At 54.2% G+C, this 18,192-nt stretch overlaps 6 protein-coding genes across 6 annotated transcripts; 5 read left to right on the top strand and 1 right to left on the bottom strand.

Moving 5' to 3' along the window:
• Positions 1 to 100: 100 nt before the first annotated feature.
• Positions 101 to 819, bottom strand: GUITHDRAFT_120434 (hypothetical protein; the record flags this gene model as incomplete). Its single annotated transcript, XM_005820294.1, has 2 exons — positions 101 to 290; positions 473 to 819. 2 exons carry the CDS (start codon positions 817 to 819, stop codon positions 101 to 103), a joined length of 537 nt encoding a protein of 178 aa, XP_005820351.1.
• A 1,653-nt stretch (positions 820 to 2,472) lies between these two features.
• On the top strand, positions 2,473 to 2,926 carry GUITHDRAFT_147960 (hypothetical protein; the record flags this gene model as incomplete). Its single annotated transcript, XM_005820293.1, has 2 exons — positions 2,473 to 2,519; positions 2,632 to 2,926. The coding sequence occupies 2 exons, from the start codon at positions 2,473 to 2,475 to the stop codon at positions 2,924 to 2,926; spliced, it is 342 nt and encodes a 113-aa protein (XP_005820350.1).
• A 2,588-nt stretch (positions 2,927 to 5,514) lies between these two features.
• Positions 5,515 to 9,430, top strand: GUITHDRAFT_147959 (hypothetical protein; the record flags this gene model as incomplete). Its single annotated transcript, XM_005820292.1, has 8 exons — positions 5,515 to 6,083; positions 6,387 to 6,519; positions 6,563 to 7,002; positions 7,044 to 7,420; positions 7,473 to 7,592; positions 7,638 to 8,391; positions 8,578 to 9,289; positions 9,341 to 9,430. The coding sequence occupies 8 exons, from the start codon at positions 5,515 to 5,517 to the stop codon at positions 9,428 to 9,430; spliced, it is 3,195 nt and encodes a 1,064-aa protein (XP_005820349.1).
• Positions 9,431 to 11,106: 1,676 nt separating this feature from the next.
• GUITHDRAFT_120431 (hypothetical protein) lies at positions 11,107 to 11,636 on the top strand (the record flags this gene model as incomplete). Its single annotated transcript, XM_005820291.1, has 3 exons — positions 11,107 to 11,256; positions 11,351 to 11,469; positions 11,543 to 11,636. 3 exons carry the CDS (start codon positions 11,107 to 11,109, stop codon positions 11,634 to 11,636), a joined length of 363 nt encoding a protein of 120 aa, XP_005820348.1.
• A 1,950-nt stretch (positions 11,637 to 13,586) lies between these two features.
• On the top strand, positions 13,587 to 14,171 carry GUITHDRAFT_120430 (hypothetical protein; the record flags this gene model as incomplete). The annotated part of the gene is made up of 2 exons (XM_005820290.1): positions 13,587 to 13,727; positions 13,782 to 14,171. 2 exons carry the CDS (start codon positions 13,587 to 13,589, stop codon positions 14,169 to 14,171), a joined length of 531 nt encoding a protein of 176 aa, XP_005820347.1.
• Positions 14,172 to 15,421: 1,250 nt separating this feature from the next.
• Positions 15,422 to 18,055, top strand: GUITHDRAFT_166481 (hypothetical protein; the record flags this gene model as incomplete). Its single annotated transcript, XM_005820289.1, has 10 exons — positions 15,422 to 15,485; positions 15,845 to 15,900; positions 15,950 to 16,015; positions 16,277 to 16,331; positions 16,384 to 16,430; positions 16,661 to 16,796; positions 17,188 to 17,237; positions 17,408 to 17,454; positions 17,654 to 17,724; positions 17,987 to 18,055. Coding segments are annotated over exons 1-10 (654 nt in total), but the record flags the coding sequence as incomplete, so codon positions are not given.
• Between the last annotated feature and the right edge of the window lie 137 nt (positions 18,056 to 18,192).

Here is an 18,192-nt window from a genome sequence, read left to right as displayed (position 1 = left end):
TCTCTACCTCCTGCATGCATAGACTTTTACGCACTATCCTCTCTCACAGAGATTCTTTCCTGCGCTACCCTCTCATCTTTACTTTCCTCTACCCCCTCCATCAAACTTCCGGGTCGTCTATCCCTAACGCAGTGTCCAGCCTACCGTCCTCCTCCTCGAAGAGCGAGTCTTGATGAAGTACCTTGTCAAAGGTCACCATGTGCTGAGAGTCTTCATAGCTGCTCAGCTCTTCTGCTCTCAGCTTCTCCATGTGCCTCTCCTCTCTCTCCTGCTGCCTCTGCTTGTAACCCCTGCCACATTCGTCAGCTCTCCTCAGCAGCACCAGCACCAGCACCAGCACCAGCACCAGCACCAGCACCAGCACCAGCACCAGCACCATCGATTCCTCCTCCTCCTCCTCATCGCACTCCTCCTCGTCACACCACTTCGCACAGTTCTCCCCACATTTTTTCATCCTTCATGGTTGACTTACATCTTGGGAGCGACAGGCCTCGTGTCTGCTTTCTTCGCCAGCGAGTCGATAGCTTTTCGAGCTCTCGCGCTCTTAAGGATCTTGAAAGAGTCGCCGACGTTGAGCAGGTTGACGAAGGGCCTGGCAAGAGGAGGGACGTCGTGCAGTGTGAAGGAAGCTCGCCAACCTCCATGCTTGTGGACCGTGACCGTCAACTTGGAGGCGTGCGGAGCATGCGACAGGACCACGACGTGCCCCTCCTGCAGCTGCAGCTTCCGCTGCTCAGGGATGTTGAAGCTCTTGCGGGGGTTGAGCAGCTCCCTGCCTGCGAAGCCGATCCGATATACGAGGCCCTGGGAGCTGAGCATCCAAGCAGGGGATGAGAGATCGGAGCCGTCGCATACTGGAGGGAGACGTCAGTGAGGAGAGAGGAGCTTGGGAGGAAAACGAGGAGGGGAGGGAGGTGGGACGGGGAGAAGATGGAGAGGAGGAGGAGAACGAGAACGAGAACGAGCAGGAGAACGAGCAGGAGAAGGAGAAGGAGCAGAAACAGCAAGGTGCACAGGGACAAAGAAATCGGAAGCGAGAGAACGGAAGTGCCGACGAGCTAGAACGAGGCAAGACACGGCGAGAGAACAAGAGCACGGAAGAGGGAGCAGGGAGCGAGAAGGAAAGAGCGAGCAAGAAGGTGGCACAAGGAGAGGAGAGGAGAGGAGAGGAGAGGAGAGGAGAGGAGAGGAGAGGAGAGGAGAGGAGAGGAGAGGAGAGGAGAGGAGGGGAGAGGAGAGGAGAGTATGGTTAAACAGAAAACGAAGAAGAGGAGGTGGGGGAGAATGAGATGTCGGTAAAGGAGAGACAAGGGAGGAAAGGACAGTAGCAGTGACGAGAAGAGACAAACGATCTCACAGATAGGAGAGTAGGGCGGGAGGAGGAGGCCAACAAACAGAGGACCCTTGAGCACACGTATCTTGATCGCCCAACTGCATCAGAGTCAGGAGGGAGGAAGGGGGGGGGGAAACTGTTGCGACAGGAGGCAGAGCAGACTGATGAGTGAGATGAAGGAGGAGGAGATGGAGGAACGGAGCACAAAATTAATGGGAGAGCGACGACGGATAGAAGCGAAATGGACAGGAAATTAAGAGCAAATGGTCCAGAGGCAATGGGGAGGGGAGGAGCAGGAGCAGAAGGGAGCAGGAGAAGGAGAAGGAGAAGGAGTAGAAGCGAAGGGAGGAGCAGGATCAGGAGAGAAGAGGAAGAGGAGGAAGAGGAAGAGGAGAAGAACAAGCAGCAGCAGCAGCAGCAGGCAAGAAATAATTCGAGGAGGGGGAGAGGAGGAGGAAGAGGAGGAGGAGGAGGAGGAGGAGGAGCAGCAGCAGCAGCAGCAGCAGCAATGCATTTCCTTCGAATTTTTTGTTTCCAATGCGGATTCCCCCAGACTGCAAAAGATCCGCAGGGTCTTGAGATCCCACCAGCTCGAGGCTGAAAAAAGCAGAAAGCGAGAAAGCGACGGGAGCGAGGAGGAGGCGAAGAGAGGAGGGGACAAGCACGAAGAGAACCAAGAGAGAGCGAGAGGAGGGGATGGGGGAGAGAGGTGAGGACGGAGGAGGTGGTGGAGGGGGTGGAGGAGGAGGAGTGCGAGAAGGAGGAAAGGAAGAGGGGGGAGGAAAAGTAAGGAGGGGATTAGGCACAAGGAAGCATGAAGAAGGGAGCAGGAAACAGGGAATGCCGAGCATGCGAGAAGGGAGAAGGGAGGAGGAAGGAGAGAAACAATCAGCAAGGACGAGAACAGGAGCAAATTCACTCACATCGTATGAGAGGTCGACCTTGGTCACTGTTGTGTTTTTCTGCGACATCTGCATCCCCTCCCCGAGCATCTCTAGTGTCATGTAGTGCTGCGGGTCATTCTGCTGCTCCCGCTTCTCCTTCTCCTTCATCCGCTCCTGCTCCTCACATCAGCAATGCTCTGACCGGCCCTCGAAGGTTCACTGACGAGAATCTTAGTCGTCCGGCCCTTCTTCTCGATGGCGCTGGGATTTGAGAGTTCAGGCAGGATGAGACAGGGTGCAAGGTGTGTTTCACATAGTCAAACACTCACACACCGATCTACATTTACACCTCGATCTCTACCTCCGTTGTCACCGTAACCAGCATCACCAGTAGCAGCAAGCAGCAGCAAGCAGCAAGCAGCACAAGCACAAGCACAAGCACAAGCACAAGCACAAGCACAAGCACAAGCACAAGCACCAGCAGCACCAGCACCAGCACCAGCACCAGCACCAGCACCAGCACCAGCACCACCAGCACCAGCACCACCAGCACCAGCACCACCAGCACCAGCAGCACCAGCACCAGCACCAGCACCACCAGCACCACCACCAGCACCACCAGCACCAGTCTCTCACAAGTTTCTCGCCACCTTCAACCCCCAAGGAATCTGTCCAATCGCTTGTCATCGCAGGCATCATAGACGGCTAGCAGAATTCACCTTCCCTGCCAACTCATTCTCTCCCAGCTCGTCAAGACCTTTCTCCCCCATCTCCTTGGTTACGGCGATGCCGTGAGTGGAAGTTGGAGGAGGAGGAGGAGGAGGAGGGCCGGGAGGAAGGGTAGAGGACTGCGGGGTCTTCTTGCTCCTGCTGCCCGAGTGTGCACGGGAGGGAGCGGGGAGGTTCAAGTTCTTGAAATCTGACAACCCCTCGTCTTGTTGGGACCCTGTTGGAAAGGAAATGAGATTGAAGAAAGAGAATAGGATGGCAAAAGTGACGAGGACGAGGATGAGGACGAGGACGAGGACGAGGACGAGGACGAGGACGAGGACGAGGACGAGGACGAGGACGAGGACGAGGACGAGGACGAGGACGAGGATGAGGACGAGGACGAGGACGAGGACGAGGACGAAAGGATAGGGAGGCAGAAGGAAAGTGTCTCGAGAGAGAGTATAGCACCAGGGTCTGTCGATTTGTTGTCTCTCGCTCTTTTGTCTTTGCGGATGTTGAGAAGATGCTGAAGACGGTGGTTGTTCGAAGAGTTCACGTTGTTCGAGTCAAGAACAAATGTCAAAGAAGCCATGAACTACCTGTCTCCTCCAGGATCTTCTTTTCTTCTCTTTCTTGAAAGAATTCAGTTTTTTGTCTGCAAGCATTTCATTCTCAATCCACAACAGCTTCACCATACCTGAAGCAACGTACGTGTCTTGTTTGATGGGGGCTTGCTGGCCTGCACTTTCTCACTCTAAACCGTCCAAAAACAGGATATGCATCACAACAAAGCTGGAAAACTACAATAGACACACTAAGAAATTCAGACGACAACAACAGCATCAAGAGCTACAAGACCTGTAGTGACAACAGCTGTAACAACACAGCAGCAGCAGCAGCAGCAGCAGCAAGCGATAACATCATCAACATCAATTTGAACATCCTCTTCAGAGCATTGATCAAACTAACCCGCTTCACATGCTCTCCTCCACCTCTCAATTTGAACTCTTTTACGCCGCCGCAAGCAGACATCTTGTACGCCGCCGCAGGTTGAAGGCAAAGGAGAAGAGAGGAGGGGTCGATCAAATTTGAAAGAAAAATGCACAACGTGCATATGTGTATCCTGTCCATGCATTCATCACTGTTTGTCCTTCTATTGCTCAAAAGATTCGCCACAGATCAGGTCATCGTGTTGAGGATGAGGAAAGCTAGGAGCAGGAGCAGGAGCAGGAGCAGGAGCAGGAGCAGGAGCAGGAGCAGGAGCAGGAGCAGGAGCAAGATAAGGCGCAAGACAAGGAGCAAGAGAAAGAGCAAGACAGTTTCTCCTGCTTCTCTCCTTACCTCCTCCACATCCTCAGGGATCGCTCGTAGGGTTCATGTGCAGTCGCATCTCGTTTCGACGACACGCGTCACCCTCGACGTCATGCTGGGATGGGATCAGGGATGCGAACAGGTCAAGCTTGACGTCTATCTCTTCCTCTCCTTCTCTTCCTCGTCGTCGCCCACGGTCAGTCCCTCGCTCTCTTCCCCTCCCGTCTTTCACTCCGCACATGTCATGTTGCTTGGATCCTGGCGCTGAGGCGCGCTTGCAAATGATCTGCCCCCGGGGGCCCGGGGCCCCGGCCCGGGCCGTACGGTCCGGCCGGTGTCGGCGCCGGGCCCGGGCCTCCGGGAGGCTACTTGACTCCTGAGAGAAAACAGTCTCCCGACTCACCTGGCAGAGCACCGTGGCACCGTGACGACGGTCAGTACGGTCGTCGGACACAGGCGCCGCGCTGGCGTGTGACTGGCGGCGGCCCGGGCTGTGGACACCGCCGCCACGGTGTCGGTGGCCCGGGCCGCCGCGCTCAGTTTGGAAAGTCGACAGTGATCATATGCGGCCTTTTTTGTTCCGGCCCAGTGGTCGGACTTCCGGAGTCACTGGCCGCACGAACGGTCCAAGCCAGGAGCCGCATGAGATTCCTGGACTAGTGAACGGTACTAGGGAAACCGGGACCGCGGCGGCCGGGGAGTCACGGGCTTAATCTTTATTTAGTCTCTTAAATATTATTTTGGCTTCTTAATCATGATTTAGTTGTTTTAACCTTTAATTTTAAATTCGGTCCTGGCCCGGTTCCTACTGGTTCAAAACACCGGCCGGCATGAAGTATGTCGCCTCCTCCTCCTCCTCCTCCTCCTCCTCTTCCTCCTCCTCCTCCCCTTCAGTCCTCTCCAACTTCTATCCCTACGCTCTCTCCTCTTCCTGAGAACGGCCACCTCAGTCCTCCTCCTTCCCGTCCTGATCGCTCAAGAAAGACGGCTCCTAATTCGTCCCATTCCTCTCAGTCTCCCCCCCTGCGGCACAATGTTCCTCCTCCTTCGAGCAGTTCCACTCCTCGTCCCGTATCCAGTTCACCACCAGCGCATGCTCCCTCGGCTCACTCAGCTTCACGCCCCTCAACCAACGGGGGCGGCATCGGAGACCCCCACACCCCTCGGCACCGACTGTCAGTCACTCCCAGGCAGGAAGAGGCAGTGGAAGGGAAGTCAACGGTAGACGGCAAGCTCTGCAGGCGATGGGCGAGGTACCTCTGTCCTGTGTTCGCCATGAGCTGCAACCCAGGCTGGTTGGAGGAGAGCCATCACTTCAAGCTGCCTCTGCCTGAAGGCGTCGACGATAGCGTGCTCGTCACTTTGCTGCTGTGCAGGATGATACCGGCGACTGTATCGAGCGATGACATCATCGAGCGATTCTTCGACGCCATCAAACATGGCCCGCACGCGGCGAGGAGCATGATAGTCCGCAGAGACCACAGCAAGTCAAAGATGACGGAGCAGAAGATCATGAGCATCCACAGTGTTGAGCTCAAGAACGCTAACGCCAGGTGTGTCATGGAGGAAGGGCTGAAACACATGAAGACGAGGATCGTAGAAGGAAGCAAGTCTCTTCCCCCTGCTGGACTCCTCCTCAACGGCTCTCCTGTAGCAATCTTGCAGATATTCAACACCTGCAGGGCAAATGCAGTCCATGACGTGAACAAGAACTTGAGCAAGATGATGGAGTGGTACAAGTCGACCATCGAGTACACTGAGAGCATGTGCAACCTCTCAGCTCCTCTGCTCCCCGACACCCACGATGGTAGGATGCAAGCTCCGCAACACTGGGAGTTCTTCAGGTACTCAAGCACAACCCTCCGCCCCCTCCCTGACTCCTCTTCTCTTGCTCTCCTCCTCCCCCTCCTTGGTTTTCCCCATCTTTATCCTCAATCTTTCTCACTTCATTGACTTCGTCCTCCTCTCCTCCTCCTTGTTCTCCTCCTCCTTGTTCTCCTCCTCTCCTCCTCCTTGTTCTCCTCTGTTCTTGTGCACCTTTCCCACTTCCTCCTCCTCCTTGTCACAACCTCCGCTGCTCCTCGCTGCTCACCCTCACGCGTCAGGACCGGTGTTCCCTACTGCTGTTCGCTGTTTGCCGTTAGCAGGCTCTCGCGAGCGCTGCCGTTCGACATCACCAGAGTCTTCGGGGACCCGAGGAAGATCCAGGAGCTCCAGAGCAACATCGAGGTCGCGTTTGATACCCTCGACTCTCTCGGTACCCCCCGTCTGTGGGACAAGGTCAGCTTGCCCGAGGGGTCCTGGCAGCTGACGGGTGGTGCAGGCTCAGTTCCTGAGCTACCCCGACGAAGACGACTGCTTCCTGCTCGTGCAGTCGTTCGCCATCTTCTCCCAGCTGTCGAGGCTCGTGACCTACGAGCAGCTCAAGTCTTCTGATCAGGTCGACCACCAGGACGTCGCTCTTGTGCTCTGCGATCAGAAGCGAGTCAGCGTTGGGTCCAGGACGCGCGTGCGGTGGAGGCAGCCGGAGAAGAACATGGCATGGCCGATCATGACGTTGCAGGTCAACGCAGCCGACCTGTCCTGGCAGGAGGAGAGCAAGGGAGGGAGCAACCGCAAGGACAGTGACAGGCCGGGGCATCGCTCAGCTGAGCCGACCCCCTCCAGCAGGCCGTCGGGCAGAGTCCGCACCAACGACTCTAGAGCCTCGGTGCACATCAAGACAGACTCGACGGCAGGGGACAACACCGAAGGAGGAGCAAGGTATCCCAGCTGTCCTTTCCTCTCCTCTGATCCCTCCGCAGGTCCGACCGCACCCGATGTACGGGGACCGCAGCGATCGCCAAAGAGCTGGAGGCGCTGGAGCAGCGACTGCAACGGGTCAACCCGTGGGAGGATGCGGAGTACATGCGGCTGGAGGGGAACGTGAAGGCGCTGCGGGAGGAGATCGAGAAGCTGAGCTCGCGGATCCTTCGGAGCAGAAGGACCCTTACGTCGGAGGCTCTTAGGAGTGATTGTGGTCTCCTCCTCAGCAGCCCCTGCCCGAGCGACAGCGACAGCGACGGGAGCGGCGCGCCTGAGGTAAGAAGAGCCGAGCTAGAGGTCGACAGGGAGCACGCGAGCTCAGCTGCCTCCGACGTCGCCTTTGACTCGGTCTGTCTGCCCCATGAGCTGGAAGAAGGTCAGTAACGCTCCCCGGCCTGCCGACCCCTCGTGACGCGTAACGGCCGCAGAGCTGTCGGAGACCCTCGCCATGACCCTCAGTCTGTCCCAGCGAGTCAAGTCGGACGTGTCAAACGCGATGACGGGCATGGCGGACGGCGGGACCTCCACGCTGGTCCTCAGCTTCGATGGTGGGAGGTTGAGGCCTCGGGGCTTGTCTGACTGTCGTGGTGCAGACGAGGAGCAACAGGGGCTGAAGGAGAGCGTTTCCCTATCTCCCCTCATAGCAAATATCGAGCCATCCTTCCCCCTGGCTCCGAGGGACAACAAGGCCACAGGCCCAACCTCGTCCCCAGCTGAGAGCACGAGGAGGAGGGACTTGGACCCGGAGTGGAGCTGCAGGACAAGTGGGGAGGTGGAACAGGAGGGGGGGCGGGTGGTAGCCGCGAGCATCAACGCGCTCATCGGGTTCCTGACGTCCCCGGACAACATCGCCGAGGATGATGAGCTGATGGTCACGCTCGTTCTCATGCACAGGGTCACCAGCTCCCACCAGGCGTTCCTCGGCAAGCTCGTGTCCCGCTTCCGAGCCGCCGTCGGGCCCCTCCGGTTCGGGGTGGATCACCGGTACGAGAGTGAGGCCGAGCTGGAGAGCGAGCTGGTCGTCATGCGGCACAAAGTCTGCAGCATCGTCCTCGTGTGGCTCCGCGACTTCTTCCGCGACTTCTCCGACGCGGCTCTTGCCGCCTCCCTCACCTCGTTCCTCGGCATGACCAGCTCGTCCACGGACCAGCAGTCCCCTCCCAACGGCCTCCCGCGGCTCCAGCTGGGCCTCGAGCAGGAGCCGCAGCTGGACTGGAGCAGCCTGATGCTTGTCAAGGACGTGATGAGGAGAGTGCTGGAAGACAGACTGTCTCTGCTGCAGATCCACGAGGCCTACATCGCTGAGGGCCGATCGGGAGACGCCAGCAGGATTGAGCACAACTACAGGTAGCCATGCCTGCCCTCCTCCCTCCCCTCCTCCTGCTCCTCCTCCTTTCTCGCTCTTGTCCTCTCCCTCGTTCCCACCTTCTCTTTCCTCTCTGTCCTCATTGTCACGTATTCCTCCTCCCTCCCCTCCTCTCCTCCTCGATTTCCCATCCTCCTCTCTCGTCTTCCAGTCTGACCTCTTCTCAGGTCCTGGCACCTCCTGCAGCTGGACTCTGCCGACGTGGCCCGGCAGCTCACGCTCATGGAGTCTCGCCACTTCTTCACCATCAGCTACGAGGAGCTGCTGGACAGCAGCAAGGCCCTAGCTGGGCGGCGTCTCCCGTTCTCCAACGAGGACGAGGAGGTCTTCTCGCTCAACGACAAGAGGTCGCTGACTCGCTCCCTCCCCAAGGCCTCTCCCATCCGCGACTTCATCGAGTCCAACAGGGTCCTGAGCTGCTGGGTAGCCTCGACCATCATCTCAGAGCAGGAGCACGCGCGGCGGGTACAGCTGCTGGAGTTCTTCGTCATGGTGGCGGACGAGTGTCTTCAAATGAGCAACTTCAGCACGATGATGGCGATATGGCGCGGGCTCCACTGCAAGCCTGTGAGGATGCTCAAAAAGGCCAACAGCGAGGCCATGCAGAGCGCCAAGACGCTGACGCTCTTTGCGCACCTCGGGCAGGCCTGCTCGCTGCGAGCAAACGACCTGAGCTCCATCCACAAGCTGCAGGAGTCTCGACCTGAGAATCCCTGTGTCCCCTTCCTGGAGGGGTACATGCTCATGCTCGCAGAGGCGCACAGGAGTCTGGGGGAGGAGGTGACGGCAGCGGGGCTTATCAACGTGAGCAAGGCAAGGGAGCTGGCGCGAGTGGTGAAAAGTATCATCCGACATCAGCACTGGCGTTATGACTTCCAGGTATTGCGAGGAGTTGAATTGACTCGCTGTGAACTGAAACTTTGACACGAGGTGATCGAGCCGGTGGAGGCTTACCTGTCTGACCTCCTCATCTTGGACTATCACACCTTGTATGCAAGGTCAGCAGAGTGCGAGAAGTGAGGACCGAGCGCTTGAGCTCGGCAGAGCTGTGCATGTGAAGTGCGGAGGAGTGTTGTTCGTATGGGAAGTTGGGGTTTCAAGGTTTAATCAAAGATGAGAATATCATGAGCTGCTTCTTGTTGTTCCCAAACACGAATTATCAACAATTGCAAACGCTTCCTGTCTCGTTGCGTCCGAATGTACAAGAGAGCCAAGTGGTTTCAAACATCTTGTTCTCTCACTCTCGCTACATGTTTATCATCCTCCTCTCCCTTCCTTCTCCTCTTCAGTGATCTGGTATCGCTGTTGAAAATATTCCGTCCGCTGTCAATCCTCCCGGCCAACCAGTTTGATCGCCGGGTGTCCTCCAGCCTCTACGTCTTCCAGGTGCTCGTCAGAGGCTCCGGCCTTGCGATCGATCGCATCATCTACGGGAGCGACAGCTGAAGTTTCCAGGTGTCAACACAACCTTGTATCAGACTTGCCCTTACGTTTACCTGCTATACCCAGCGCCGTCGCCACTGTCCCGAGTACTCCTGCTCCTACGTACGCTACAGCTACTTCCATGCTTGTTGTCTGCCTTACTGCAGTCAGGTCCTGCATTGAGGATTATGAGATGGATGCACAGTCAAGAAGAGAAACGAGGAGAGGAGAGGAGAGGAGAGAAGAGGAGAGGAGAGGAGAGGATAGGTAAGGAGAGGTGAGGTGAGGGGAGGGGAGGGGAGGGGAGGGGACAAGGATCAAGTTGAACAATGGGCCAACGGAAAACGAAATCACAACACCAGAAGCCCTTACGGCAAAATCAAGAAAAATCAAGGTGCAGGCAAAATGAGCCAGCAATGGTCGTCAGCTAAGAACAGTTGTACACAGGGCGAAAACTGATGAAGGGCAGAGATGAGATGAGATGACACGTATGTGGAGGAGAAGAGAGGGGGGGGAGCATGAGGTGGTCTCGAATGGAACGCGAAGAGAAGATCGAAGAAGGGAAGATAGAAGGGGACAGGAAAAGAGGAAGAGGAAGGGAAGCAAGGAGGACAAGGAAGAGGAGAACGGAGAGGAGGAGGAGGAGGAGGAGGAGGAGGACAGAGCATTGAACATGCGGGGCGCGAAAAAATGATCGGGACGAATATCGCCACATTGCGCCGCAGTACGGATTCCCCAGGGGTTCAGTCTCAGGAATGTACCGGTACTTTGCATAATTGATACTGTGAGGATGGGTAGGGTGGTATTGTACATTGTTGGTACCGCAATGTCAAGGGAATTATCGGGGTGGGTGGTTCATTTGCAGGGGTAGATTCTCAAAATCGTCCGGAACACGGGTACTTCTCATATAGAATAGTGGGGTATGAATGGTTCTAAAGGGGGTTGTCTGTCACGGGGTAGGGTGGGTTGTTAAATATTTTTGAGATCTTTACGCTTTCAGGTTCACTGGCCGTTCCGAGCAACAGGACAAAGGCGGTGCTATCAACTTCTGAGCACCCCTCCATGTCTGACCCGGCGCGGTACATAACTGTCAACCGCGCACTCTGATCTCTCCTTGCAAGACCGTCGTTGCCTGAAACAGAACAAACAAACACTACAGCATCGACAGATTTGATCTTGAACCCGGTATCTTGAATTTGAGCATTGATTGCTTCTGTACTTAGACAACTCCAGATCAATTGCGCAGTAATTGCAAACAACAACTGAAACAAGGAATGAACGTGTTCGGCCCCACCTTCGTCACCATCCACGTCCGCAAGAAAGCTGGCGACTCCGCCAAGCCCCAGGCCTCCAAGATCTTCCTCACCGCCAGCGACCTCCAGCGCCTCCTCGTCTACAAGCAGGTCGACGCCGCCAAGCTCCTGGTATGACCCCTGCCTGACCTGTCTGCTAGGGGAGCGCGTGCTGTTGTGACGGGAGGAGGAGGGCGGGGCTTGATCTGACGTTGGATGGGAGCAGGGGGTGTCTCTGACGGCGCTCAAGAACGCGTGCAGGCAGCTGGGGCTGGAGAGCTGGCCCAAGGAGCGGAGCCAGCTACTGGCAGCGAGGAGGAGGGAGGCGTGGGACGTGCGGGAGTGGTTCGGGGGGCAGGAAAGGACGGAACAGGAGCACATACATGGCGGTAGGTTGTCGCAGTGCTCCGGTCGGCAGGTTGCGGAGGATGGTAGAGAGGATAAGAACGATGAAGGGTCTACAGGAGGATGCTGCTGTGATGATTTCTCGCAAGAGGATGATGAGGCAGTGAAGGTTCTGCAAGATGAGGGGACAGGACAGAGGGAGCTAGTGAAGGGAGCATGGATGAAGAGGATGGGAGAATTGACAGGAGAGGGAAGGAAGAGGGAGTGGGGGGGATGCCGGGGGGAGGGGCAGAGGGAGCTGATGGAGGAGGCCTTGCGACATGTTAGGAACTACACAACTGTATCGACATGAACTTGCTTGGCCTGCTTGTATCAGAGGGCTCAGCCTCTTGGCCCCTTGGCTTGATGTGTTTGCTGTGAAAATGAACTCCTTTTTAATAGCTAAGAGAATTGCCAGTGTGATCACATCACATGAGATCAAAATTTTTATCAGGATTTGTAAGTTAGTTTAGGTATGAAGTAAACTTGCCTGCTACTATGACAACACCCTTGAGGTCCCAACTGCAGGTTGATTGAGCAGGTTTATTGAGCATTGCCTCCAGGTGATCAGTGTAAATCTGGAGGATAGCCCAGGTGTGTAGTGAACTCAAAATCTGCATTGCCAGAAGAACAGAACTGACATCTACGGAATTGTTCTAGTCTTTCTTCACTGAACTATCCAACAACTCGAGCACTTTGGTTGTGGTGACACTGAATTTCGCAGACAGGCTCAGTCACCTTAGAAAGCAATTCCTTTGAGATCAATTTGGTGGAAGTATTCTAAAACTGGTCTCCCCGAAACGCGCATTTCTCTTCCTCCCTGTTTCTCCGTGGTGAAAAAGTGTCAAGGAAGCTGCTGGCTGTTGTACGCAAGAAATTGGCAAGAAATCTCGATCCACAACGAACGCAAGATCGATCATCCCTGGTCAAGGACTCTGGTGGTCAAGGGCTTCTAGTCATGTTCACAACGTCACCCGTGATACATGAAGCTCTATGGGTGCAAACTCCCTTCGTGCTGCATGACAGATAAGAGCGGCGCGGTTGCTAGCTGGCGTTCAGGTCTCCATGATCTTGAGACTGTTTGCTTTCTTGTTCGTCTTCGGCTGATCGTTCCAACCAATCTGACCACATGTCTCTTAGTATGGACTTAAACAGTCAAAACCCTGTCGGGCCACCGGCAGAGGTATCTTGATTTACCTTCTTGATGCTTCATATCCCACACAGACCCCATCAAAATTGATACATTTATTTTAGTCAAACAATATACAGGATCAAATTTTCGTAAGCTTCGGATCAATTTTGAAATGCAATCACCCCCCATTGTAAAAAGATGGCAATATTCATGACACGCATGGTATCACACACCGCTGGGGAGGAGATATATCGTTCTTCCATTGGTAGTTGGCGAAATTCCAGCTGGCAGGCAAAGAAAACAGACGAAAAGGTCACAAAGCATCAACGCTGCGAGTCTGGAGCTATAGCTAAGGAATCAGGGAACAGTAAAAACTCGCCAACTTTCACTAAACTCAAATCTGATGGGAAAGGGTGCGATCTTCAGGTTAGACCGGAGCACGGAACGATGCAATAAAAAGGCTAGATAGGGCTATAATGTTTTAGATAACCTCCTTATATTGTTATTGTGTTGTAAAAATGGTGATGACTTGTAAAAGGGTTATTACATGTGCGCTTTCACCCTGCCACAAGGTACCCGGCACGTCGCACACCGATCTCCGTTCCCCTACTGAAACTTTCCCCACTCCTCCTACACCCTGCTTCTTCTTCTGCTCCTTCCCGTTTGCTCCTTTCTGCTTCTGCGCATATCCTCAGCCCTTCAGCATTCTCCTCTTGCTCGGGTGTAAGAGACCTCTACCTGAACTTGCCTCAAGCAGCACGAGGATCGTTCCTTGTGCCGTGTGTGGAATCTCACGTGAACTCCTGTCCCCCGGTGAGTGCGCAACATCCTGAGACGTGGTGTTTTTTTCATCTTATATTCGGAACAGTGAAAGGAGTTTCAAGCTCACTTTCACGCACATCTGAGAGCCAAAACATCTGAGACAATCCCGCGCTCACAACTGAACATGAGCTCAACTCGAGTCACCATCAATCTGCGCAAGAGGAGGAACGAGACGACGAGGCCTCCCGTCACCAAGATCACCATTCGTATCGAAGACCTGCATGATCTCCTCTCGATGAAGCAAGTAGATGCTGCAAGACACCTGGTAAGCAATGTCGTTGGCGAGATTAGATGCGTTGCGGACTGACCTTGCTCGCAGGGTGTCTCCCTTACTGCACTCAAGAATGCAAGCAAGCAGCTCGGAGTTGACAGCTGGCCGAGAGAGAGAAGCTCGGTCCTTGCAAGCAAAGCTATGGATGCGTCAGGCGTGCTTCAATGGTTTGACGGAAGGGATCCTGTGTCCCGGAAAAGCTCCCAACTGAGTTCCGAGGGTTCCAAGCTCGAGGAGAAGGAGGCGGCAAATCAACGAGCGACTGTAGAAAAGGGGCATAACGGAGAAAGCAACGAGCAGAAGGTCCCTGCAAGTGTATGCCTCGAAAGCGAGGGGAAGTCTTTGGACCAAGCAGAGTTCTTCTTGTGGGATTGTCGCAGTGAGGAGCTGCAGGAGCTGATGGAGGAAGGGATGGTCCACGTTCTTAGCCATCAGTGACGAGCAGTTTGTTGAAGAACATGTAAGGGACGATCAACGACCAGATCTATTGCCGGCATGCATGAACGTACGTTTTAATCCTAGGTCTCAGTGAGAAGTTTGAGAAGGTAGCAATGCCACCGCACTCTCCGAACTTTCGAATAATCATGATGGGTTTGTTTTTGAGTTTGAGCACTGTCATTAAATTGCTTTCAAGTTACTTTTCATCTTCGCCGCCTGGTTGGCCCTAACAGTACCGTGTCCGACTCGATCACCGGGCAGTGACCAACGGCGGCTTCAAGCACTGCAAGCCGCTCAGCCTCAGTGAAGCCTGCGTGGCACGGTTCCGGGCGGAGTCCGAGACTGGCGGCCTTACGACCGCGGGCCGCGCCGACCGGGCCCCCGGCGGGCCTGGTGGCAGGCCGAGACCGACGTGACCGCGGCGGCGTCCGCCGAGATCGGAGCCATCAGCTTGCTAGTTACGGTACGGTACCCGGTAATGCCGGGCACTCAGCCGAGTACCGTGCCGCGCGTCACGAGCCTAGTAGTACTCGCCGGTAGCGGCCCCGCCCGGCCGCCCGGCCGCCCGCGCCTGCGCAGCGAAGCCCGGGATCAACATCTGGCGTACAGGGGCGGGCCTTTCAGTGAAATGATGAGTGACCTCGATGAGTGACGAAAGATCCTGGACCGGACTCGGATGCGTTTGCAAATCGGATGATCGGCCGAGCCGAGTCTGAGACAAGTCTTGTAAGGCCGGGCGCCGGGCCCGGGGGCGCCGGTGGTGACCGCCGGTGCGTGCGGCTCAGGCTGGCCCGGAGGCCCAGGGCCTGAGAGGAGGCCGGCGGGGTAGCGGGCACCTGAGTGACACGATGGCAAAGGGTCATTCGAGGGGGTGGGTAGCTCTGAGTTGTGGGTGGGCAACCATTGAGGTAGGTGGAGGTGGTATACCACCCCTGAAATTCATATAAATGATCATGGTATTTCAGCGGGTTCAACATCACTATTTGCATTCAAAATCGGGGTAGGGTAGCAATGAGGGGGTGGTGGGGTTAGTGTGGCTGCAAAAACCTGTCGAGTATTCCTCGGCCTCCACAAACCCATGACCCTACCCCTTGCATGTGATTTATGCCCCTACCCTCATTATTTCAAATCTCTGTATCGTACCCCTTATTTTCAGGCATTAATTTTATCCAAAGTACGGGTCCATGAGTACCCACCGTATGTTTTGATTGAAATTTTCATAACCCCCACCTCCGTCAAGGCTTTAGGCGTCCGCAATGCTCAAGTCCACCGTCGTCCTCCTCCTTCCTGCTGCCGCCGCTTTTGCGCCAAATGGTAGAAGACTGCCATCCTGTCATGCTGTCAGCTCCTACTCTATGCCTGTCCGATCCTGTTCCTCCTTCCTCTTGCCTCTCCTGTGACTTGCAGTCCAATGCCTCGGATTGCTGCGCATGGTTACGTCATCTTCTATGCTCCTCCTGCTATCTGGCTTCCTCCTCCTCTGAAAGTTTTCTTTTGAGATCTTCGTCTTCGTATTTGTGATGGATTGACATGTCACTCATTGTTCTTCGCACAATCGTATTGTCTCTCACTGTTGGCCCTCCCAACTATCTCCACTTGTCTTGCTCACATTTCAATCCTTTCCACCATCTTCATCCTAGACTCTTCTACCAGCATCATGACCATTCTCCCAGGATTGCTCCTCAACTCCAACAATGGCCGTCTTGCTCAGAAGAACGCCGCGATCTCCGTACTTCCACAATGCTCAGACGCTGACTTGCTGACTGAATCATTCCCAGCTTCGTGCAGCGGAGGCCACTGCGTTCGTTACCACCCAGTCCAAGAAGATCATGGACGAAGCTAAGGTGAGGATATTTCGGAGATGAGAGATCAACACTGCAAGACGACCACTGCAATATGATATCTGAAAGATGAGAATGTTCAGATATGTTATTGTTGAAAGATGCTGTACGATGTGACGGAAGATGTTTGCTAGAAGCTTTGATTGCATTTTGTTGCCGTTGTTTGCTGCCTTTTTTGCTTCAAGCATGTGTAGAATATTTTCGTCGTGGATGCTGTGGTTGCCGAGGCAACTTTGTCCGTCACATAATAATCTTTACGCTCAGACTCTGATGCCTGGAGGAGTTTCCAGTCCTGTTCGCGCGTTCAAGTCTGTTGGAGGTGAAGAAAACATCTCATTCAAGTCTCAACATGTCATTGACAAGCACTTCAGGCGATCCGGTTGTGTTTGACAAGGTCAAGGGCGCGTATGCCTGGGATGTAAGAAGCTTGTGTTTACATGATGACGAAGATGATGAGGAGGGGGGGAGGGGTGGTGATTGATGAGATGATGATGATTGAGACTATGATCATGACGATGAAAATCAAATGACGATGCTGATAATTTTGACGATGACGATGACGATGATGATGATGGTGGTGCGAACGCTGGTGGCGATAACGATGATGATAATGATACATCTGATCGTCAAGGTGACATCACCTTTCAGGTCGATGGCAACAAGTACATCGACTACGTTGGAACTTGGGGCCCCGCCATCTGCGGACACTGCGTGGACGAAGTGAACGATGCTCTCAGAGCTACCCTTGAGAAGGGAACGTCCTTCGGAGCTCCTTCCCTCAACGGTGAGATGAGAATTGAGAGGTGGTGGTGGTGGTGGGATGAAGAAGAGGATGGGGAAGAGATGAGGAGAGAGGGAAAAGAGATAGGAGAGGAGGATGAGGTGGGAGAGGGAGAGGAGAAGAAAGGAGGGATGATAGATTAGCATGAACGGAGAACAAAGATGGCAGCAGGAAGATAAAGAGGAAGGGTTGGCGAGGGGAGTGGAACAGAGGCTTGCATGGGAATGCTCCGGTAGGAATACAATCCAAACATGTTGTAGATGCATGCTCCGGTAGGAATACAATCCAAACATGTTGTAGATGCAGGGAATGAAAACATGGAAGTTGAGATGTGAGGATGGAGGAAGAAGAGAACATGAGTGAGTTTGATCATGTTGCTCATCATTGTCCGCAGAGAATGTTCTCGCCAAGATGGTGATTGATGCCGTCCCCTCCGTCGAGATGGTAAGATCATAAGACTGATAGATGTTTTGAAACTACAACATATTTGCAGTGATGATGATGGTGATGATGATGATAGTTGTAAGCTATAACGATGTGGTTGATGCTTGAAAATCTTTGCCATGAGGATATGGTTGAGCTTGCAAGAATAATGCTGACTGTTCTCGTGTCAGGTTCGCTTCACCAACTCTGGAACAGAGGCTTGCATGGGAATGCTCCGGTAGGAATACAATCCAAACATGTTGTAGATGCATCAGAGAAGTTGCAAGTTGAAGAAAGCATGGGATGAAGAAATGGATGAGAGAGCGAGGGTGGAGTATGAATAGGAAGAAGGGATCATTGGCGCTGTAGAAGTCACTTAGAAGCGTGCTAATCAGAGCAATGAGCAGCAGCACTCTGACTTGTCTGTTTCTTGTCAGTCTTGTTCGCGCACACACTGGACGCGAGAAGATCATCAAGTTTGAGGGATGCTACCACGGGCATGCTGACGGTGAGATGATGATTATTGGAGACGTTGATAATGATGATGATGACATTGTGGTGTACAAAATGACGCAATCACTTGTAATGACCATCAGATTTTCTATTGATGAGAAACTGTATGTAGTATTCCTCATGAACAAGTGCAAATTGTTGCCGAACACAATGACTTATGTAAATCTATTCGATGATATTGACATGACTTGTCTGACAATCACTTCTCTTTTCCTCACATGTTTGTTCTCTGCATGTTTGCTGATATACACTATCAGGTTTCCTTGTCTCTGCTGGATCTGGTGTAATCACTCTCGGACTTCCTGACTCTCCTGGAGTCCCCAAGGTGAGAGAGGAAGACATGGAGGAGGAAGAGGTAGAGAGGTTGGATGGAGGAACAAAGAGTAACAGAGCATTACAATGCATTCTATTACGAAGGCAAGAGAGGAAGTAGAGACAGCACCCTCCTCCTCCTCCTCCTCCT

This window comes from Guillardia theta (assembly GCF_000315625.1).
Source record: "Guillardia theta CCMP2712 unplaced genomic scaffold GUITHscaffold_182, whole genome shotgun sequence".
Lineage (NCBI taxonomy): Eukaryota > Cryptophyceae > Pyrenomonadales > Geminigeraceae > Guillardia > Guillardia theta.
Note: the sequence above shows the minus strand (reverse complement) of the source record. Positions and strands in the feature narration are given on the sequence as shown.